This window comes from Stegodyphus dumicola, chromosome 1 (genome assembly GCF_044657685.1).
Source record: "Stegodyphus dumicola isolate Sdum_Otavi_A_Nest chromosome 1, ASM4465768v1".
In the NCBI taxonomy this organism is placed as follows: Eukaryota; Metazoa; Arthropoda; class Arachnida; order Araneae; family Eresidae; genus Stegodyphus; species Stegodyphus dumicola.
In genome coordinates this window covers 60,464,426-60,489,909 of record NC_140768.1, presented here as the reverse complement: position 1 = coordinate 60,489,909, position 25,484 = coordinate 60,464,426, and the positions used below count along the sequence as shown (strand labels likewise).

General features: G+C 32.1%; 1 protein-coding gene across 4 annotated transcripts in view; it reads left to right on the top strand.

Moving 5' to 3' along the window:
• Positions 1–279: 279 nt before the first annotated feature.
• LOC118200612 (glutamate receptor ionotropic, kainate 2-like) overlaps positions 280–25,484 on the top strand; it is an 82,514-nt gene continuing 57,309 nt past the window's right edge. Inside the window, exons 1-4 of one of the 4 annotated variants that reach the window (XM_085815288.1) lie at positions 346–489; positions 4,275–4,493; positions 16,781–16,936; positions 24,704–24,955. In XM_085815288.1, coding sequence (XP_085671414.1) covers positions 16,879–16,936; positions 24,704–24,955 — 310 coding nt within the window. In that variant the 5' untranslated portion in view covers positions 346–489; positions 4,275–4,493; positions 16,781–16,878. Of the gene's footprint in view, positions 490–4,274; positions 4,494–16,780; positions 16,937–24,703; positions 24,956–25,484 lie in introns of all 4 variants that reach the window. The other 3 variants (XM_085815292.1, XM_085815281.1, XM_085815298.1) reach the window with 3 other exon arrangements.

Genomic DNA, 25,484 nt, shown 5'->3' with positions numbered 1-25,484 from the left:
AGGATAAGAATAGAGACTATCCGCAATGTATTATGACTCTGTTATTTAACATCTAATTTACGGCAAAAACAATTCATCCACATATAGTCACAGAACCTCCCTTCAGTCAACCTGATAACAAGTAAGGACGGGGACAATGATGACAGCTGCGAAAAGCAGCAAATTACTTATTACCGCTAAGAGTTCTAGCGTCGTGCCTTCCTGGAATAAAGAAAGAAACTGGAAATGTTTCCAAGATCTCTGGGCAGCCCTCCCACTATCCAGAATCAGCATCAGACAAAGCTACTAAGAGGATGAAAGCTTCTTCCACCTTTCACTGTTCGCGGTGGGTTCCACAGCGGTAGGAACCCTTCCTTCATTTCTTGCTTATGCCTGACCAAGTGATCTTAATATAGAGCCACGAGCACGGAATGGGGCTCTTCGGGTACGGCTTAGTTTTTCTTTGTTTAATCGTATTATGCTGTGGACTACCTTCGAAAATTAATGTTGGTAAGTGCTCAAGTTTTTGCGTAATGAATCGAATGCTGTATTATTGATTTAATGAAAATTTTTCGTAAGAGAATTGGAATTTGAATGGGAATTCTTTCATATTAGATGATGATTCTGAACATAAAATATTTATTACCGCAATAACTTTTACCGAATCTCTTTCACACTTTTTATAAATATATGTGTGTACATCTATGTTTTCTGTTGGATTGACAATAAGCATAACCTTGTAAATATTTTTTAAAAAATCTCTTTTAAGTCTGGGAATTCATTGTAAAAACAGTCTAAATCTGTGAGAATGTAAGGCAAAGGGGGAAATTCAAAATGTATGACGGTAATAATTTTCAGACTTGTAATTCGTTTCCAATTACAAATTTGATATAAAGGGATTCCTGAATAATACATTTTATGTAAATAAAAGATTTTTTGATGTGTAGATTTATCCAGGAATTATGTTTGAAAATTTTCCGAAAAACAATCATGTGTATAATTTCATTTACTGTCTGTTACTCTTTTCATTATCGGAACAATTTAATCACGCTCACAAATAATAACAATAAAATTATATCTCAGATAAAATATGCGAACTATTTGGTTTCGAAGAGTATTTTCAGACAGAGAGTTTATGTTGCTCTCACAGATGTTTGCACAGATGACAAGTGGTTCGATTCATAATACTAAAACTGTGAATTCGATTCATAGTACTAAAACAGAAATAAACATTTCCAAATTTCTTTTCCTGCTATTCTCCATTTTTTTTTTTTTTTTTTTTTTTTTTTTTTTTTTTTTTGGTGATTCTGTTTTCAGAACGTTCTAATAAATCCATTTAAAAACTGAGCACTCGAGCCCTTTTTTTTAAATGAACTAATGTATTTCTAGTTGAATGAAAAAGAAAAGAAACTTGTTTCATTTGTAGGTACTGGGAAGAATATTATGAACACATTTTGTCAACTACGAACAATGTAATATATAGTGAACAATTTCTTAAATATCGATTGGTGTGAAATTTATGTTAAAATTATTGTTTTCACCTAACTATTCATACACATTTGTTTTAGATCGTTGACTTTATGAATGAAAGTTAAATTTGCCCCAAACATAGAATAAATAAAAAAACAAATTTGAAACGCTCATGTTCGAGATGCACGTGTATAGATAGAGGACTGTATTGGTTGAAAATTTGATGGCTGTACATTCCGCCGCTTTTCCACAATGCGAGGAACATACATAAATGCATACATACATACATATATTTTAGATTATTCATTATTTAATGACAGAAATATATAAGAATATAAAAACAGAATGCGAATATATTTTTATCTCATGTTTTATTTTCTCGTTGTTATTGATTTTATGGATCGTAATATAGCATCTCTCCATTTTTATAACCGCCCACCAGCGGCCGAGCGGTAAAGACGCTGAACACTGGTAGTTCGGTCTGAGGTTCGAATCCCGCGAACGGGCTGGCTGCATGGGCGTTTTCGTGGTTTTCCCCATGTGTAACGTGTATACGAGCCAGTTTCCCTTAGAAAGTCCTCCACGAAAGGCATCCCTCCCTTTAGGCAGATAGCCCTCGTGTGCTTTGCCATAATTAAATACACCAAACACCATTTTTATAACCAAACGTTAAAATTTCTGCTTCATAAATATCAATATTTAAATAATATTTATAATTTGTTTTACTTTTCCTCACTTTCGTGGTGTAACTGAAAACATGTCCGTCTAACAATAAGAAGGTCTGCAGAACAAATTACGGCAAAAACACAGCTCTTTTTCATGTTTCCTACTTCTAAAAAGCTGATAACTCTATTGACTAATCTTTATTTGGGATTTGATTCAAGTTTCAAAAAGGATGATTCGGTATGAATTATTATCCTTGAAACTAAGTGCCAAACATGGTAGAAATTTTAAGGGATGTATACTATTAGAAATGCTTTACATAATAATTTTATGATTTTAAATTAATTACACTTTGGAGTATTTTAAATTAATTACACTTTGGAGTATTTTAAATTAATTACATTTTGGTGGTAGATATGTGAGCTACAAGAAGGAAGATAGCATATAATCAGATTAATTTAGAAATTTTAATTTTATGTTTAGATGTTTTGAAGATGTCTGTAAAGAGGTATTTTATAAATTTGTTAAGAGCATTTTACAGTACAGATCATCTGATGATAGCTAATCAAAGCTTAAAACTTGTTTTGCTTTTTTGTTTTCTGTGTGTGTAACCATAGAGATTAATGATGCATCAAGTCTTAACTGAATTTTCTGTGATGTAGACCAAAATGTCTTAGTATTTTTTAATTCACGACGTAAATTTAAAAAAAATAAAACTTCTTGAGATTCCTCATATGTGTAAAATTTTAATTTGCATTAAATTTTATTACATTATAGAACTATTATACAATAGTTCAAACGAATTTTAAAACTAAAATTATATATAGTGTTAATTATAAAGAAAATAACTCTAATTATATGTAAAATTAACTTTTCAATTTATATTAGTAATATTTTAATCCACTTAGTCGCATGGAATACGACATGTGGTAATCTAAAACTTTTCTCTCAAAGCATTTTTAAAGTTTTAAAATTAAAATGTTGGTTGGTATTATTTTGCAAGACACTGACGAAAATAAAATAAATTTAACAATTTTCTTTCTCTGTTTTCTGTTTAAAACGCTACTGCTTGTATTTTATGATAAAAGATTTATAGTTTTCTGCGACATGTAAGAAATTCTGTCATTAACATATTGACAACAGTAAACATTTCTTTCATGTCACTTACGAGCATATTTCTGAATTATTTAAACATTAAAGTAAAGATCCAAGAGTAAAAGGTTCCCCAAATGCAATATCTCAGAGCAACGATTCATTATAGTGTAGGAAGTAGATTTTACGACTGATAAGTAAAACGCGATCATTGCCTTCCATGTAATGTTATATGCTTAAATCCTAATTGTAACTTAATATGCTGAACTGCAAGATCATTTTGCTATTAAACACTTACACATTTTTAAAAGTAATGTACATTTTATAACTTCCTTAAACAATTTATTTATGTTGAAAGGAAATTTCTTTTAGTAACTATAATTAATAAACTGAAAATGAAAAATTTGGATTTTTAAGTTAATTATTAGAAGAACTAATAAATATGATATAAATATTCATGTAATGAACTCTTAGGAATTTCAGTTATTCATTCATAGAAGAAAATTAAGTTAAATCCTCATATTGTTTGTTCCATAAATGTAAGTTGACAGAAAAAGCGGACTTTCTGTAATTAGTAAAAATACATTTGCTTTTAATCGGTATGATAAGCATTTATCCTAAAAGACGTGAATGAAGGTCCAAGTAAGTTGCAGTGCAGGAAATAGTTCGAATCCTTTAAATCTGTAGAAAGTTACCATTTGCTTCATTACAGAAAGATGTTTTAAGGAGAAAAACATAGGGGAATTAATTTAGCTTAATTTTCGTGTCATATTTTTAAAGCTGTTTTTATAAATGGATTCCATTAACTTTGAAATTTCTAAAACTCCTCCTTCTTTTATCTAATTTCTACTTATCGAAATGCTCTTAGCTCTTCTTAGGATGTTTCAGGCATTTTCTAGTTTTAACATTTCTCCACTCTGTTGGAAGGAATATACCTGAAACATTTTAGGTATATTTCATGAAAATATTCTTATACTGCACTCAACAAAAACATTTCATATATAATTAAAACCGTACCAGATTTTCAGAAAAGAGAACATTATAATAATTTCGACGTTTTTCCTTAATAGCGTCAACACGGACTACACCTTGGTGTATGCCTACACACGGACCTCGCTGTACACTTTACTATCGAGGGTTTTACTTTTTCCAGATGCTTCTTGTGGATAATACCACGGCAATTCCACCAGATACAAAGCATGATCTTTTTGCTAGTCAACTTGCTCTTTGCAACGCTGCCGGTCGGCTCACCTGGCGCAGACAACCCCTTTTCGGCCTACGTTATTGAAGTAAGTCCACTTTTCATTACAAGTAACGATACGGTCCAAAATTTTGTCCTTGAGTTGATATTCGAGCAGATTAGTACAGACCCACTAGCGCCTGTCCTTATGAGTTCATTCAGCTCATGCCTCCACCAGAGATTGAACTTGTACATCAAGTTTATGCGATGCATAGCGCGACTAAAATGGACATGGCACTAACGTCTAAATCCTTAGCAAGTTCTCGCAGGCGGGCCTCATCAACATCAGTAAGCCGGCCAACTCTGCTTCTTGAATGTTACAGTCCTCGTTTTTGAACTTTCGGTACTAAACCTTCACAATGTCATATGATACAACATTAGTACATAAAAGTATACACATGATTTGGTGATATTCTGTAGCTGACATTTTGCAACAGAACTGGAAGTAAATGATGGTTCTAATCTGGTAGCGTGATAGTTCCATTAATGATAACAATTCTTTTTTACGAATTTCACAATAGAGTGTTAAAAGCAAGTCTCTTTCTTTCAAATGTCAAAATTTGTTTGACAAAACATGATTAAACATGCCAAAGTAAACTGTTTGCGCAGACTTATTTATGTGGTGTCGGGAAACGTTCGGTAAAACCCGATAGTAATTGCTTCTTTTACTATATGCCATTTAAACTTATGAAAGGTTTCATATTAACCATATTCATAAAATGGGGAAAATTATGTGATAAGACTTCAACATTTAAAAAACTTTTAAATGATATAAAAATTAAAATAAATATACTTATTTTATACTTAATATTTCTAAGTTCGACGAAATAAAAAAGGAAAGTAAATTATTTTTCTCTAACAAATATTCTTGACTGGTATTAAGGGATTAATATTTGTATTTGTGATTCAAATGATAAATTTATATCAAATTTTAAAATCGGCCAAGTTAAGAATTTCATTATTAACAGAAACGTCTGGTTAGTTATTTCTATCTATTGCTTTCCACTGCTTTTTCATTTACATTCCTTCAAGCTTAAAAAATTATGGGGAAACGGGGTAGTTCCTTGCTATCATTTCAAGTTATTTAATAAGTGTAATGCCTTTTGAGAACAAGTGGCGGGAAGCACAAAAATTGTTAACTTGTTATTTATTTTTGTTCAGAGATTTTATTTCAAAAACGAAAAATAAACTTTTAAATTAACTTTATTCTTAACTTTAAAAACTTAACTTTAACGCGTGAATTTTTATTTATTGTAAGACATGGCATTGGTTATAAAATACCTTATGTTAATCAACTAATTAGTACTGATTTAAACTTGTACTATAACTTCTCCTTCACTAGAATGCAAATTTGTTGTTTGAGTATTTAAGACGAGGTTTTTAAATGATGTAGTGATGGAGCTTTTGGCAGCTTCACCTGTTAGTTACGTTCTATCGCCAACTTTGCCAGACGTTATTCTGGCTTTAACCGTCGTTGAAAACGCGCCGTTAAAATATTTGAGCCAACTTAAGTAGATCATTTTGTGTAGTCGCCTTTTTGTGTAAGTCTCATGTCTAGTAGGGTCTGAAGAATATTATCGTAAACTTCTACACAAATAAAATTCTACACAGAATAGTAAATAACTGGAAAGCACATGGTAAGGGAAATGCCTGTTTCCGTAAGATGGAAATACTGTAATAACAAATTATAAAAAGTTTATTACGTTTCGGGGTATGGATTTATGAGGCGTATTTTAATTGAAAATGCTTATAAAATTTCTCCACTAAGATTTGAGTGTATTGTTGCCGAAAAATACATATGTGAATTTTTGATGAAACACTGATCATCCGAATAATAGAATATTTAATGCCAATAAAGTAACAAGCGGGAAACTGAAAATTAATTTTTTAATTTAATTATCTTCGTAACTGAAATATATTTAGAAAATTATTTAAATACGTTATTGATATAAATTATGAAGGTTTCTTTTTGGAAGCAAATCCACAGGAAGTTAAGCTTATCACGAATAAGGTACAGGTACATGCACTATTCAGTTTAGCTTGACTGAAATAAATGATCCTATTCATTCCAAGTTGCGGTGCACCAGCGGCCGAGCGGTAAAATCGCTGAATCCTGGTAGTTCGGTCGGGGGTTCGAATCCGGGAGAAAAGGCTGGCATGGGCCTTTTTGCAGTTTCCTTCTATGTGGAAAAGGTATGCGAACCAGTTTCTTTTAGAAAGTTCTCCAAGAAAGCATCTCTTCCTTTAGCAAACAGCACTAGTGCAGTTTGTTATAATCAACTAAACCAACCATTCCAAACTACAGCGATTAGCTTGTTTTAAGGCAATAATTAATAGATAAATAGAAATAATTATAGCTCATAAAACTGCAACAGCTTTATATCCAAGTTTTGATAATTTAAGGTACATAACTGGTATTTTTCTCTTAATTAATATTTGTTACACATCGTGCCGAATTTTAGCGAATCGTAAATCTCTCTCTATCTTTTTTCATAAATTGTAATAAAATGGATGAATGATTTGATTAGTTTATTTAATTATTGCAAAGCACTCAAGGGCTATGTGCCTAAGAAGAAGGTTTAAGAGAAACTGATTCGTATATACGTTATACATGGGAAAAACTATGAAAACGTCTTTGCAGCAAGCCCGTTCGCCGGGATTCGAACCCCGGATGGAACTACCAATGTTCGGGGACTTTATCGCTCGGCTTTGGTGACCTTTTAATAAAATGGAATCAAGAACATTAAGAAAAATGTAGATGCAGTTATCAATTGAAGAAAAATTTATTCTTATTCAGATTTGCTGATTTAGTTTAAACTTGAAATCGAGCTGGAGATTAAAACGCTAACTATTGCAAAGGAATTTGCGTACGTTTTTAGTCACTTTGATAATATAAGAAACATTCATTTTGGATCCTGGAACTCTTATGGAACGAATTTTTGATGAGAAACCTTAAGAAAGCGATTTCCAAATATCAGAAATTGCAAGACGTGATATAAAGATCAAACACTATTGCAAGACTTAAATTTTTGTAAAAGATTAATAACTAATCATCAAAGGTTGTGCTCAATAAAATATTAATACTTTAAACACAATTTTAATAGACTTTCATTAACGTTGATTATTTTACTCCCTCCCCCCATTCATAGTTATAATGCTTTTTTCAATTTATGCTAACTGCTAAAGAATTATAAATAATTATTTCCATTAATATTTCAAAGGGCCTACTGCTTTCGCTTTGCGATTTTGCGTTGGTTCACTATAAATGTCCGTTTCACTTTTCAAACTGTTGTCACCAAATGCTAGAGTCCTGTATTATAGTTGAAGAAATTAAATAATAAAAAATCTGAATAAAGGTATGTATATTTCTCGCATTGTGATAAAACAACGGTACATAGAACCATCGAATTTTGAATGACGTAATCCTCCTACGAATATGCTCATGTGGAAGACCAAATTTGAAAATTGGAATTTTTTTATTATCGATTTCATATTTTGTAAAACTTTAACGAGTTTTTGAGTAACAAACTCAACAATTTGAAAGAGAGCAATGGCAACACTCTACGAAGGAAAAAAAACCTTTTTATCTGCAGGAAATGTGCATCGGAAATTCTAAAGATATGCTGATTTTAAAATTATTTTGCAACATTTCTGTTGAACTGAAATTTATGGTTTAAGTGCAAAGAACATGATATTTAATAAATAAAGGTAACACACAAAGCGTTGAGAAAACACCCCTTTGGACGTAATTTAAAATCTGAAACCGTTAAGATTTTTTTTTCTTACATTTATTTAGAGCGACTCTGCTTAGAATGTATTACTTGACGTTTGAAACTAATTCCGATAACCGAAGTTGTTCCTTAGTATTGTACAGTTCTGGTTTCAATAATTAAACGTGAAAATTTTATTGAGCTAATTAAAAGGAAACATCTTAATTTAGGGTAAAAAGCCTCGACTGTATAATACATACTATGCATATTTTAAGAAGTAATAATTATTTTAAACTAGAATAAATTGAAAAAGCAATACAATCATTTCTGTATTTTCACTAAATTTTTTTCACGAGACACCTACGAGATTCGTGTATTTATTATCTGCGAAATGTAAGATGAGGCTTACAAAAGGCTAAGCGGATAATATCTCTAAAATATGGTAGTTTCTTTAGGACTCCTTCCAGTGGGAATGAGAAAATTGCATTCCAGTTTTGCAGTTTCTTTTATGATTATGCTAATTATGGACGTAGAGGTAGAATTAGCTAAGAATTGTGGAGGTAGCTATAGTTACGAAACATAGTCTCCTTATTTTTAATCCTAACCAAACTCGAAGTACGTTTTTACGATTTATGTTGATTTATACGTTTTTTAATCAGTAATATGATGAAAATACATTTTTCCTTTTTTTTTTCAGCCCTGTAAACTATTATACCTGAGCTCCAGTACTTAAGCTCTTCACGTCAATACGTCACGCTCAATATCATCTTGCAATATTATATTGATAATAATATTACATTATATTGAAGATGATATTCAACCATATACGCTCAATACTGTCTTGCAAAATCTGAAATGCTCAAGAATTGCTATGTATTAGCACACTACCAATTTTATATACTTCTCCTTTGCTCGGAAGCAGAAACATAACTGATGCTAAATTAAACATACTTATTCTAATTTTGAATGCATATTTAGTCACTATCCATCATACTATGAATATTCAACCTGCTTTAGAGACATTAAGTTATTTCGAAGCAATTGACATGAAAAGGGAGGAATGCCTTCTCCAGGAATGGAACCTCGGACCTTTCGATTACGCGCCTAGTGTGCTGACCATTACTCCACGAAGGCATGCTAGGAAGGCGTAAGAGATACCTTATGTAATCCCTCTTTTATAGGGCGACTGGGGATTAAGGGGACCAAACCGCCAAATACTGGTGGTGAAGAGTCTTCATCGACCATCTTTATTTTCAGTTCGGGCGCCACGGTAGAATCATTAGGATATTTCGAAGCAGGAGACATGAAAATGAGCAGTGCCCTCTCCGGGACTCGAACCTCGGACCTCTCGAATACATGCAGAGTGTGCTGGCTATTGCACCACGAAGGCGGGAGAAATACCTTATACTGTATTTAGGGCACATTTAAAAGTGTATATTGGACAAATCTTTCGTTAGATAACATTCTTCTACTAACATATATCATAATCTAAAATTTCCTTTTATTTCATGACCTCTACAATTTGTTACATTATGTCCCATCTATCTTAATCCAAATTAACACATATTAATACAAGAAACTCCTCATTTACCAGACCTCTGTCAATCGAGTCCTTTATTAGCTATGTCGGCAATTAATTTAAAGAAAGCATTGTGAAAATGTGGTAACATTAGAAATACTGCAGAAACCAGTAACACGCGCTAAGGCCTTTTTCATCATTAAGATGAATCTTTCCTGTTTGCATATTATAATAAAAGATTTGGCTTACACGGATTTAAGGATGGAGACAATATTAATATTTAGATACCAATCACGAATAATAAAAACTTAGGCGCTCAATAAAGTAATCTAGGAACTGAATTGCATTTATCAAAAGTATAAGCCATATCTTTCTAAATTTATCAAATGCTTTCCACGCTTTTATTACTCGTGATAGAAAATTACAGATGAATTTCGTAAAAGTAATCATTTAATTTCTCGCTTCCGTTAATTCTATGATAAATTATTTTTTCTTTTTATATTTCATTAATCGTTTTATGATTTTTAAATAAAAGCTTATTTATTTAAAAATGCCTTTTTTATGTAAATATTTCTCTTATGCAACAGCAGCATCTTAGGTGATTTTTGAAATTTTCATGTATAAAAAATGTATTTAGTAACATGTTAAAATTAAATATAAATTAATAATAATATATTTTAACATAATAAATTTATTATGTTAAAATACATTTATTAACATTTACTTCTCCTATACACATAACAAGATCATATTATTCTCGATTTTCATTTTCAAATTTATCATACGATTTTATTCGTTCCTTTATTAATTTTCTCTTCTTAATGTTACACTTCGTTTTCAACATTGCTTGATAAATTAATCTTTTAATGCTATTAAAGTAATTTAAAACCTTCCTTAAGAATTTCTGAAAGGTTGCATAATTCTCTAAGGCAACCTTAATTTAGAGTGAGTATGGTCACTAATTCTGTTTTACAATACCTATTCGAGATTCGTATAATTCAGAATTAAATCTTCAACAAGTGAGGTTTAATTAAAATAATCAGAGATTGGAACATGTTTTTTCCTCTAATTTACGTACAATGATCAATAAAAATACAGCATTCTCATGAATGGTTTTTCGGAAGTAACGTTAGCGCTGCTAATATTTTCATCAAGTTGTAATTCTGATCTTAATCTACAGCAAGTTTAAACATTGTTATGGAAAAACATAGTTAGATTATTATGGAAATATGCAGTTTATATTCTCAATGTTAAAGTGATTTGAAAAAGATACGCTCACACTGAGGTGGTATTATGTGAAAACTATAAAAAAAGTATAAGTGAAAACTATAAAAAAAGCACGGAGAATTTCTTGCATTTGCGGTTAGACAGAAATCTTCAGTGATATATGTAGAATTTGACTTAATTCACAGCATGAGAGCACGAAGTAATATTTAAATGGTTTATTTAATAGAAAGAAATAAAAGTAAATAAGAAAAGGTAAATAAAGATGAAGTTAACGGTATGCAGGATTAACATAATGATGTAGTCCTTTTACACAAACATTTAAATAGAATGATCGTTTAGAGTCATCACAGCTAAAGGCATAACATCAAAAGCACAATCTAAATTCATAAACTCTTGAAGACGCGTGAGCCGTCTGCTCACGTCTGCCCTCCGCTCTCGACCAGGTCTCAGCGCTGTCTGGAGCGATTCTTACTGCGCTTCCCACAACTTCGGCCAGCCTGAAGAGGCATCGTCCTCGATGTCTGTTGAATGGACATCACCATCATGTACCTGCAAAGATAATAATAATAATAATAATAATAATAATAAAAAGAGAGAGTATCAGGTCCTTAGGTTTTCAGCTGATACAAACATCAAATCAATTTGACCATGGCTTCTTATGGTCAGCCGCAGTAGATGTCAAATTCGGTCCTTCATGGCATCCTACTTTCTCGACTTCATATCTGTCATTTGATCTTACAGCTATGATTTTATACGGTCCATGAAATTTAGGTCGTAGTTTCAAACCAGTCCCATATTGAGTTCTCTGAATGGCTACCAAGTCGCCAATCTTGTATAGTTTCGGTTTCTTTCGTTTCTTGTTGAATTGTTTACGGTTCTCTTCTTGTATCTTCAAAATGTTGTTTTTCGCATCTTCTCTCATTTCATCACGTTCTTGCATGAATTGTTTTAGATATTCTTCATTCAATATCTCACTAATTCTCAAATCTTCTTTGTTCTTCATTTTCGTGCCTATGAGAAGCTCAAACGGTGAATATTTCGTACTTCTCGTAGTTGTACTGTTGATTATTCTCTGAACATCTGGAACATACTTAAACCATTTCGTTGAATCTTCATGTGATAATTTTGACAAAACAGGAATCAAAATTCTATGAATTCGCTCAATTTGTCCGTTACCTCTTGGAATACCGGTAGTAATTTTGACATGTTCTATTCCTCTTCAGTACAATACGCTGAAAATTCTTTCGATGTAAAGGCACTACCTCGATCTGAAATGATTCTGGCTGGATTTCCAAATACAGTCTGTTGTTGCTTCAATTTTGAAATAACGTCTTGCGTAGTTGGTGATTTCACTGGATAGAACCAAGTAAATTTCGTAAAAGCATCAACAATAGTCAGAATGTGTTGGTATCTCTTGTTCGTTGATGGAAGAGGTCCAATAAAGTAGATATGATACGTACTCAAGGGAACGTTTTCTTTCGGTACAGGATGAAGAAATCCTTCTGCTTTTCCTTGCTTCTTGTTGTACAGTATACATTCTATACAGTTAGCAATTACCTTTTCAACTTTGCATTTCAGTCTGGGAATATAGAATTCTTGCTCTACGGCATTCACAGTTTTATCTACAGCAAAGTGACCTTTTTTATGTACCTTCTGTATGATTTCGTTCTGTAAGGATTCTGGCACTACTAGAAGATCTTTACCATTTTCAAATTTGTACAAAATATCATTTCTCACGAAGAATCCATTTCCTTCTCCCTTCTCAACTAAATTCTTGATCAATTTCACATGTTCATCTCCATTCTGTTGTTGTACTAACCGAATCTTCTCAGTTACATCGGATGTGTATGATGTTAAAATTACAGCATTTCTACTTAAAGCATCAGCATGTTTCATTTTGCTTCCTGAAAGATGTACAATTTCATAATCGAATTCTTCAATAAACATTGCCCATCTCGCAATTTTAGGAGTTAAATCTTTCTTATCTAAAGTTTTCTGAAAAGCACTACAATCAGTTACAATTTTGAATTTGGAGCCTAACAAATAGTTTCGAAATTTCTTCAGGGCTTCTATAACTGCAAGGGATTCTAATTCGTAACTACAGAGTTTCTCTTGCTGCGGTGAAGTCTTCTTACTCATATACTGGATTGGGTGATAATTACCATCATCAGACAATTGGAGTAATACCGCACCAAAGCCTTGACTACTAGCATCAGTATGGAGTTCTAATGGATATCCTTGCCTAAATATGCGTAGAACAGGTGCTTGAGAGAGAATTTCTTTTAATCTCCAAAACGCTTCCTGTTGTTCGGAATCGAACTTAAAACCAATACCTTTTCTAAGTAAGTCACTAAGAGGTTTAGCTATTTTATCATACTGAGGAATGAATTTACGAAAATATCCCGTTAGTCCTAAAAAGCTTTGTAGTTGTTTACAGTTACGCGGTTGTGGAAAGTTTCGAACAGCAACAGTTTTGGAAGGTGATGGTCGAATAGTTCCGTTTTCGATTACATGTCCCAAAAATTCAATTTTACGTTTTAAGAATTGCCACTTTTTGAAATTTATTTGTAACCCATATTCCGAAGCAGTTTTGAATACTCTTTCTAATTTGTCTAAACATTCAACTTCATCATTGGCCGGTATGACTATATCATCCATATAAATAATTAGTACACCTTCATCTAGCAAGTCACGAAATACTGAATAAATATACCTTTGAAAAACATTTGGACTAATACATAAACCAAAAGGAGCTTTAAGAAATTCGTAAATACCATTATGTGTTACAAATGCGGTATATTTGGTGCAATTTTCATCTATGTCTACATGGAAAAAGCCATTTTTCAAATCTAGTGTCGTGAAGACTTTTGACTGTTCTAAACGATCAAGTACTTCCGAAATTAAAGGCAGTGGAAATTTGTCTTTAATAATCTTCTTATTTAATTTCCGATAGTCAATGCATAAACGTTTCGAATTATTACGCTTGTTACACAAAACAATAGGCGCCGAATAATTAGAATTGCTAGGCTTTATTATGCCCTCTTTCAACCATTCCGTAATTTGATCGTCAAAAATTTTTTTGCTCCGCGAAAGACATGCATCTTCTATTTTTACAGACCGGAATTTCATCGCATAAATTTATTTGCATCTTCAAGTCAGATTGTCCATTTTTCCGAGGTTGGTGCGAATTAATTAAGTTACACAGTCTTTCTTTATGTTCTGCATTCGAAATATGAGATAAATCAATCTCGTTGACAGAAATAGCATTTACCACATGTGAAAGGTAATTAAACGTCGAGCTACTTCCGCTTTCGGGACTTTTGTTTACATTAACAGAGACGCCAGACGATTGAGAAGGATCATAAACATTCTTCAATGACATAGCAATATTCAAATTTCCCATAACGCAACGAACGTTAGAATTTCGAGATGACGCAGCAGTTATCAAGTTTACATTACTTTTATTCCGATGAGAAATTATTTGAAGGCCATTCTCGGTAAAAGAGAAGTTAAACTGATTCAATACATCCAAACCTAATACAATTTAATTACATAATGACTTAACAACATAAATTTTCGTACGAAGTAAAAAACTATCAATTGAAATATCAGAAATAAAAAAGCCGATGGGGTACGTTTGCTTTGATTCAATTCCGTTTAATGTGATATCGCTACAATTTAAATTAGGAGAACCAATCTGCTTGTGTAACTCTTCGCTGCATATCGTTACATCTGAGCCAGTGTCAACTAAACTATTAACTAAATGATTATTTATTTCTACAGTCTTCATAATTCTATCCTTGTCGGAAATTCGTTGTAATAAAGCTACTTGTTGTGTCTCGGGGTTCCGCTCTGGACAGTCCGTTAAATAATTCCCGAACTTCTTACATTTTATACATTTTACACCCTTTGATTTGTTTACACAATGCTTTGAAAGATGCCCAAATTCCTGGCAATTAAAACATTTGACCTTATTAACGTTAGATTGATTTCGATTAGATGAGGCAGGCTTACTTCTATCTTTAACTTGAGTGTCTACTTTCGGTTTTGGATTTTTAAACTTATCATTGTCCGATCTCATTTTATCATAAATTTTAAGCTTTTGTTTAAATTCAGTTATTGTTTCGCAACCATATAGTATAGTTTTCCTAACCACAGAATCGGGAATACCATCAATAACATATTTAATTAATGCAGCATCTTCAATGTTACCTCGCGAACACATTTCTTTCATTTTCAAAAAATACTCATCTAAAGATTCATTAGGCATTAATTTACGCTTACATAACATTTCATGCAATTCAGCAGAATTAAAAGATTTACCATATTCAGATTTCAAAAGCTTTTTTAACTTACACCAGTCATTAACTTTAGGTTCACTCTGAATAAATAGTTTCGCTTTACCTTTTAACGATCTTTTAGCAAAAACTAATTTATGCAAATCACTTAATTTCAAAGAGTTTATAACATCTTCAAATTCATCAATCCATTTATCAACATTTTCATATGCATTACCAGGAAAAGGATTAACAATACTTTCAAAATCAGAAAAACTAAGATGAGGTTTAAAATGATCTTGAATTGCTGCATACTGTTGTTTACTTGAATTGCTGAATACTGTTGTTACTGTTGTTTACTGTTGTTGTAGACTCATTAAAACCAGGATTGTCTCTTTGATTATCATCAAGCATTACTTCAGAAATTTTATTAATATTTTCATCTTCAATATCACTATTTTCTTCATGCAAAATATTTTCAAATAGTACAGATAAATCACATAGGAAAGAGACAATTCGGGTTACTACTTCCGATTTCAAACCTGAATTTATGCACAATACATTGCAAACTTTAATTAACTCATTCAAAGTAAAACTATTCTGCTCTGCATCTATTTTCTTATTAAATTCTTCAGAATCTGGTTTAAATATAAAGCCAGAAAATTCACGTAATCTTTTCCGGTTATTTCGGTCTCCATCAGTATTAAAAATAAGCTTATGCAAACTTTTGATTTCAGAACTTTTTCTATTCTTTAAAGCTGCTTCCAATTCTGGAATTTATACTAACTTCATATTGGAAAGAAAGTTTTGTACTCACCCGACAGATGATCGTCGTCAATTGGGGTAATCCACACTTTATACGAGTAATCCAATAAATCGAATAACTTGTGAGAACAGTTCCCTCAGTTCACAGTTCAAAGCACAGTTCTACTACTCGCACATTTTGGAATTCAAGGCCGCACGATTGGTCGCCAAACTTTTTTTGTAGAATTTGACTTAATTCACGGCATAAGAGCACGAAGTAATATTTAAATGGTTTATTTAATAGAAAGAAATAAAAGTAAATAAGAAAAGGTAAATAAAGATGAAGTTAACGGTATGCAGGATTAACATAATGATGTAGTCTTTTTACACAAACATTTAAATAGTATGATCGTCTAGAGTCATCACAGCTAAAGGCATAACATCAAAAGCACAATCTAAATCCATAAACTCTTGAAGACGCGTGAGCCGTCTGCTCACGTCTGCCCTCCGCTCTCGACCAGGTCTCAACGCTGTCTGGAGCGATTCTTACTGCGCTGGGCTGTACGGATGACGTCATCTGGTATTCTAATTCGGCACTGGATGTTATGATTTCCCACATATATAAGTAGTGAAAGTTTTTAAAAAGCTATGTCGAAATCGTAAATTCCACGCACTTAATGGAAATAAAAAGCAATGTTAGAAGAGCAAAAAAAAAAAAAAAAAAAAAAAAAAAAACAGAAGAGATTTCACTTTCTTCTTTTTCATTTTTCATTTATTTTGGTACCATGTTTGAAATTTACAACCTTTCGTTCAAATTATAAAGTTGCTGAATTTTCTAAAAATAATGTATCTTTTTCAGGTGGCATCTTCGAAGCTGATGATGATGAGGTGGAACTGGCTTTTAGAGTTGCTATCGACAGACTCAATACAGATGAATCATTGCTCATAAACTCAAGAATGATTGCCATGGTAGAAAGGCTACATTCAGATAATAGCTTTACTGCCACGAAAATCTGTGAGCACCTCAGTATTGTATGAATATAATTTTACATTTTAAAAGTTTTTGTTGAAAATCTGAGGACATTTTGTAGAAATCTGTTATAATATGAAAACTATTTCTGATGTATTATTTAATTGCCATTATTATGATTATTTTATAGTTATCTAAGAATTAACATGAAGCGTAAAATTTTTTACAATAACCTGGGGGTGTCCACCGAAGGCATCGCGGGGAAAATAACGCAAGGGGAAATGTCGGAAACATCACATCATGCTTATAAATAATTAAATGATGAAAACATCGCAGACGTGCATTTCTGACCATAAAATATTTAAGTGAATTTTCGCATAATCATTTGTATCATTTTGTAGCTCCAGCGCTTTTACACGAAGTTAAAGTGACTGTGTTGGTGCGGAATCGCAAGTACATTCCTTCTCGATCTGCATTTCTTCAAAGAGGTCACTTTCGCAAGTATAAAAACATGCCGCATCAAAAGTGCTTGATATAAAACAATGTTTCAGAATTACGTAGTCCCGGAATTGCAGTAGCGAAATGTCATTAATGACAATGTATGGATGCATGATAGTGCTCCTCCATACGTCGCCACATGTGTTCCCCAAGTTTAGTTTAGTTTAGTGGCTGCACCAGCGCTTTGGAAATAGAGCCATATCCCGTAACTTAGCACTTTCATGGCCACAGCGATTCAGAGACTTCACTCCAATGGCTTTCTAGTTCTGGGGTTATCTGTAGTCCAAAATGTACCCATTATATCCATGAGATTTGTCAAAGATTGTTGAAAGATTCCATAAAATATGAAGTTATACGGATTTCTGCTTCGATGTTATATTCGTCGTTGTTGTCAGTAATATCCGGCATGCATTGCGTTATCGTCTGCGAAGGTTTGAACGTTAAAAAATTGTAATCCCAATAAAGTTTTTTTCCCATCTCCTCTCATGTCTCCTTTCATGTCTCATGGTACTTTACAGTGCTTTTGTTTGCAAATGTTTTACGCTGCCAATTTTCCTCATACGTGTATCGTTCTGACACATTTTATCATTTTTCAATGTGCTACTCAATTTGAGCAGGAAAAAGTATGTGTTGCTATTCAAAAATTTCGAAATGTTTTCACTGAAACCGTAACCATGAGAGCTCTGTTGTTTTAAATCATCATAATCTTGAGCTGTCACCTTCAAATAGCGATACCTGAAATTTCATTTGGATTGGTTGAGCGGATAAGCCGCCGGAGTTTCATATATCGGGGAAGTGTTTTTATGACTACCATGTATAATTAAATATTTTTATTGTTCTTTTTATGCAAAAAATACAGTTTGTGAAAACTGTGATCTCCTACCTGAGATCTACATTTTCTACAAAATAAGAAAGTCACTGAGTTAGATCTCTGAGATTCTACATTTGTCCGGAACTCACTTGATTTACATTAAAATTTTTAATCAAAGTTGATTCTCCATGGGATATTTTGCTTTTAGTCTTAATTAACTATGAATTGAAGTTTTTTATTTATTGTAGCAACACATATCTTGGGAAATGGGCTTAGGGAAGGTTTGAAATCAGATTAGCACGTTATTTATGATTTATTTTAAATAGCATGTGTTTTTTTCTTATATATGCATTCGACTAATTCCCAGATTTTCTTCGAAATAATTGTTTCTTTGATTTTATTAAAATGCTGTAATCTGAATTATCAAACAATGCATTAAATCTGTATCCTTTTTAAAATTAAGATAAGAAAGGTATTGTTGAAAACTGCAACAAAGATTACATATTTTTTTATAGGAATTATCAGAGAATTTTAAAGTTTATTACTTTAAAGTATATTTTATTTATTAACTTGTCAAACATGAATTCCAGTGTTGTATTTTCATCAACATTTTAATTAAGGTTTTCTCAGCAAAGTTAATATTGCATCAAATAACAATGTATTTGTTTTGCTAAATGAGCATTACAGGCAAGATTAAAATTAAAAACTAGCAACTAAAAGGCTTTATCAGATTCCTTTTTTATATAAAAAGCAAAATAAATTTGTTCTGACTTTAATTTATGCTGTTTTTATGAAAGGCAGCGCGCAGATTGCACCTTGCCTGTACTGGAGGTGTGGAAATAGGGCAATATACGCTTCATATTGTTATATGTTATTTATAGAACCATCAGTGAAAAATTTTGTTATTTTTCCCGATCTATCTATAAACTGGTTGCCAGCACACATATAAATATATAAGGATAAGGATAAGGAACGGTGAACGTGGGCACTATGCCTCTACCATACGGTTAATTAGTATAGCACCACGTCCACCATGATCTAGAGAACCCTTAAGACAACAATAATTCAAATACGCGAGTACATAATTGAAAATGAATTATTGATTACAAACAATTGTAGTATATCTTGGCAGTAAAAATTGTTGCATTTGTGTAAATAACAGGTTACGATACATTTAACATAATAGTTAAGAATTAAGAATTAACGTAATATTTAAGAATTAAGTAATTAAGAAGTGATATATGTTATTGTATAAGACTTCTAACAAGTGATATATAATTATACTTAATAGACGATACAGCGCGAGGATAAATTCCTGAAGACATCAAACATATAATTATAGAGAGATTATAGGATGATAAAAATACAGTGCAGCATGTTAAAAATACAGTATAGGAAAAATACAGTACAGTATGATAAAAATACAGTATAGGATGATAAAAATGGAGTAGTTTACAGTAATGATGAATACATACGTACGGACTAATATATTTGCAGTAAATTACATTGAAAATATTATGCCAGTTAAAAATAAATGTACATATGACACGATACAGTTTAAACAAGTGTAGTATGTATACCTTGGCAATAAAGATTTCATTGACACATATATATATATTTATATATGTGTGTGTAATGAAAACAAATTTAGAAGTACTGATGTAGAAACACTGAGACGTAGAAACGTGAAATACCGATGGCGCAGCATGTAGATAGCATAGAACACAGATCTATATTGAAAAGGAAGAATTCTGATAGTGCAGAATGTTAAAATGTTGGATCTGTAATGACTAGGAAACTTAGCAGTCGAGATGGATTAAATTTCATTTTTATTTCAATTGATATTTGTGACCATAATTTATTTGGCACTCTAATCGTGCCTATTCAAGAACATTTACATTTTTGATACTGTTGCGATAGGAAGACAGCGGAATGAAATAGCGTCCAAGCGGCCGAAAGGTACAAGCAAAAGTGTGCAGTTGTCTTATATGGAAGCTCATCAATAAAGGTTTTGGTTTAGCTTAGAACGTTTTCTGTTCTCAAATTTTTGCATTTAGGTTCTGAATCAGCTATATCAATAGCGTCAAGCAAGCCATGTGATGTAGATTGATCTAGAAATGACGCAGTCCAGAAAATGTATTACGCTTTTTAGAATACGAAGAGAAATACCCAAATTAAAAATGAGGAATTAAGAAGCTATTACCAAATTAAATTATGAAGCTGATTTACACATATATATATAATTCAGGGAGAACTTCTGTTAATTATAATAAGTTTAGGATGCCTGGGACAGAACACACTAGTTATTTTTAATCATGGGCGACATGGTTATAGATGTGGCTGGCATGCAAATGGAATGCGAAATAGAGGAAATTTGCAGGCGTTGGCGTAGACAACAAGGCGCAATTTTATTTCTTGATGAATAATTCTAAACACATATTCTCGTTTACGTATCACTATGGGTAACATAAGCAACCTACAGTTTTTCGTAACATATCATATTTTTTCAGACAAAGGAGGAAGCGGAGCAGCAAAGCGAAAACATCTTAGCTCCAACAAAGCGAAGTGGAAAAAAGTGTTGCTCGATAATAGCAGTTGTATTTATAAACTTGATTTCTTTGATTAAACTCTGTTTTAGTGATCCGATAAGAGCTGTCGCAGCGCAGAAGTATTACGTAAGCAAGCAGGAAATGGAAAGACCCAGTCCTTCAGAAAAAATTATTATAAACAATTTGACTTTTATGACTAACGTAATTGAAAAGTAAAACTAATTTGAGAAATTTTGACAAATGAATATTGTAGTTAATCTATAATTGTATAACACAGAATTGATAAATAATTGTATGTTAATATGTAAAGAATGAATATGTTGAGGAAGTACTGGTTCAAAAACAAAGGCTAAATTTTACCTCTGTACAAACGATCCTTTTACCCTCCTCATACAGTATAAACTTTGAAGGCTCGCACTTTATGAAAAAATGCAATTCTTTTGTATAGAATTATTTTTATTTCTATTTTTTTCATATAATGGAATGCGATTGTATTTTTTATATATATATATAGCTGAATGTTTTACTGCAGTTCAAAAAGGCCAGTTACCATACCGGACTGGCAGCTTTTAGTAGTACCTGCCGAGTATTCCTTAACCACTAATACTCAAACAGTCAGTTTAAGTAGATATGCCTAATAGATGGAAATGTTTGTAGTAGGAAAGAGTTATGGAGTCTTTAGTTTTGTGTAGTATAAGAAAATTGTAAATATAATAACAGCATTTCAAAAATGCATTTACAAATAATGTTAAAATACAAGTTATCATAATGAAAATTAGTTACAAAATTTAGAAATTTTTTGTAATTATCCAAAATAAGTAAATGGGTGGATAAAAATGTATATATTTGTGATACTGTGCGAAAAGTTTTGAAACGCTTTCACTGAAAAAATATGATTATGTGAACTCTAAAATACAGAGAGTTCTGGAACGAAAGGACTTTAAAATATTGTCAAAGTTTAGATTTTTTCATTTATTTAAATAATTATTTTGTGTCAAAATTTTATGATTTGTATTTTTCAAATTATGTTTCTCTCCATTTGCTAATGCTTTAATGTTTTATCTCTAAAAATACTTCTCTGTCGGCCTGTTCCTCTGAAAGAAAGATATGTAAGACAAAAATATGTAAATCAAAATAATAATTTAAAATAGCAATAGCTCCCTAATTCTTCGTTTTAATTTGGTTATTTCTCCCCTGTGTATTCTAATAAAAGTAATAATGTTTTCTAGATTGCTTTATTTCCAGATTAATTACTTTTACATAACGATAATGATATAGCTAATTCGGAACTCAAAATTTCGAGAACCGAAACCTGAATTAACTTCAATATTGTATAACTACGCAGTTGCCACTAAGACGTTGCGGTAAGAAGAAATCAGCACGGCAGTAATAGAAGAAAGGTAAATATTCTGGAAATAAGCACGATTAAAGAATTCAAAGTGAATTGTGGCCACAAATATCAATTGAAACAAAAATGAATATTTAATCTGCCTCATCTGCCAAGTTTCTCTTCATTACGGATCTTAGTAATGCAATCAATATTTCTACATCATTACATCTAAGTTTACAACAATATAGACATATATCAAAAATGGCTAAGAGTAGCTTTGATGGTTAAACCAAAATTTAACGCTTCTCATTTCTAAGAAAAATTCCATGCTATATTAAGAAAAATTTCAGGCTTAATTAAACTTTCATGCTATATATATTCGTAAAGCATTACTTTCTAAATGCATACAGTTTAGTTTCCTCTACCAGCACATACGCATTGTTTTCCTTTAATATATCTCCCTCTTAAATAAGCATGTTTTTAAAATCGTTCAAAATATGTATAAACTTTCTAAGGGCAAGTTAGATATAGTATAGATACATGTAGAAAGAGTATAGATATATGTAGAAAATCTTCGGAGTATCTAGTAACATTGCAAACTTGTGATATGTGATAATACATTATAAAATGCTGCCATCAGATAAATATTTAAGTAACAAGAAGCTTGTGTAAAGAAGGTGAGAGAAGAGAGAAAGAAGAAAAGAAAAACTGCATCGCATAAAAAGTTTTTATTCCGCATACATTGCTGATGCTCAAATAACGTTTTCACATTTTATTTAATGTTGACAATTTTACTTAACGAAAAATATTATTGTGAAAAAAATGACACAGAATAATATTTTATGATCCGTAATTCGGTTTAGTAACAACACAGAATTTCCTTTGTTCTTCTTTACCAAAGAAAATTACATTTAGTTATTAAAAGTAAATATATTGAAGCTTAGTTGTTTATGCTGCTGTATCTTCTGAATACAATAAGATGACATCAATAGAAAAGTGTAATTCCAGACTAAAATAGATGGCCCCCCGCGTTTTGGAAAAAAAAATTCTTCGACGTAGTTTCTGGAGTACTGTATGACGATCCGAAACCTAAAAATAATGTTACTGCTTGAGGAGGCTGGTAATTTTTTTAAAGGGGAAAAAACTGTGAATCGCGTTTACACATTTTTTTCAGCGTCTTTCACAAGAAATTCGCCAAAAATAAAGAAAATTATTACGACATATACGAGATAGATTTAATGTCTTTTCCAGATGATTTAGTGTCTTTTTCTGCTCAGGAATAAAACGATGCTGTAAAAATCATAAGAATAGTCGGTTTTGATGCCCAGAGTTTAATGCCCTCTAAGCGAAAAAAAGAGAGAGCAGTATTGTTTCCATGAAATTGGATAGTTTCCAAACTGATAAATTTAAGCTTAGTCTGCAAAAGAAATATGCTTTGTGCTGGAAAAGAAAACAAGGAAAAGATATTTCTTCCCAAAAGTATCTCAATGTAGGATTAAATACTAGCTTCTTAGAAAACGTAACACAATTAAAAATTTCTTAAATATTGACGCAAATCTGTCGGCTGTTTTATATGTTACCACTCTGAGTTGGTTATTTATATCCATATGTATATACATAAGTTTTAAAATTTACTGCAAATTACCTCATTAAATGAATATTATCTTGTCTCCTTGTTTTCTTTTTTATCCAAATATTTGATTGGATACCATATCTCAATAATGACTATGTAAAGTGTTTTTCTTTTAGTTTGACAAAATTATACCTCTCCCCCCCCAAAAAAAAAAACATTCAAGTTGAAAATATTGTCGAGTTCTAATTTAAAGAATGCGCATTTAATAATCTTCTTGATTTAACGAGTTCTGTCCGTTTTATTAGCATAACGTCAAGCAAAGAATCTTGATTTAATGGATATTTCATTCCGATTAAGCATATCATCACAAATCAGCATGCTCGGGCAGCATATTTTCAATTTAAAGTGACAGCATTATGACTAAAAATTCCTTGACGATTCTGTTTGGGAACCTTTTGCTGTAACTATTTTTAAAAGCCTGATATCTGTCTTTTTGCGCATAATCGATTCCATAATTCACTATTCTTTTATGTAATGCCACGTGTTTTTCAAATAGAATAATTGTTGCCTATTATAATTTCTTGCTTCTTATTTTAACTTTCACGTGCATGCAGCCTTTCCATTGTTCCTGTATGAGAGAAAGTATGCCTTCATAGTAACCTTCATAATAGCCTTCCCTTAATATGAAAATGCCTTGTATTCATGTTATGCGTGGAGAAAACCACGAAAATGCCCCTACAGCCAATTCGTTTGTCGAAACTTAAACCCCGGTGAAAATACCAGGTTTCAGTAATCCATAGGACCATTGGTTGGTAATACGTAACACTCTGTGCGCAAGACAACAAATGTGAGAGTTATGGAACGAGAGGAAAAATATCTTCACAAGAACATCATTTTCTGACAACATTTCACAAGACATTTGACACTTCACAAGAACAACATTTTTTACATCGACCTCACCTGGTAATAATATAAATTTAAAATGTCAGTACTTTCAAAATTATTGGCATGTTGAATTCTAACATGAAATGTGCAATTAATTTTCTTGTAGGCTGTGGTCTTCTGGCGAAAGGTGTCGCTGCTGTTTTAGGACCACAATCCGAACTACTCGGCATGCATGTACAGTCCGTCTGCGATGGTTTGGAAGTTCCATTCATTGATTCTCGCTGGGATTATAGACTCAGGAGGGAAAACTTGGCTGTTAATCTTTATCCGCATCCTAATGTACTGAGCAGTGCTTTTGTACGTCTTATTCAGATTTGGGGATGGACTGAATTCTTTTTGGTTTACGAAGAAGATGAAGGTGAGCGAAATATATTTACATTAAGCTTTTTTTTATTTTTACTTTTGCAGATTACAAAACGATTGCTTCGTGGAGGTTGGCTTTAATTAAGGAAAAGTTCACCTAAGTTGACTGCCTTGAGGAGGGTTTTAAAGGAAATTGCCTCGTATTCAGATTACACATGGGCCAAATCACAAAAATCTATCACACAGCCATTCACAAGACTCAGATTCATCTCGAGATATCAGCATGCAGAGATCAGGTTTACTTGGTGGCTTCTGAGTGGTACCATTAAGAATTAGTACAATTACTTTTAAGAAGTCAGTAGTGATTTGGCAAAAGGAAAAACAGAACGGAAATGTGATTAGAGCTGTTAAATATTGCAGCAAGTGAAGTACGATGGTATTAAGTACTCTTCTTTGTGAATTTATCAGGTTAAATGTTCCGCCTTACTTTCTTTGGGAACATGCAAGGACCTGACTCGGAACAGGGAGCTTACTAAAGCTATGTTAAATAAATGTGGGAAGTAGACAGGATACACAGGAAGGGT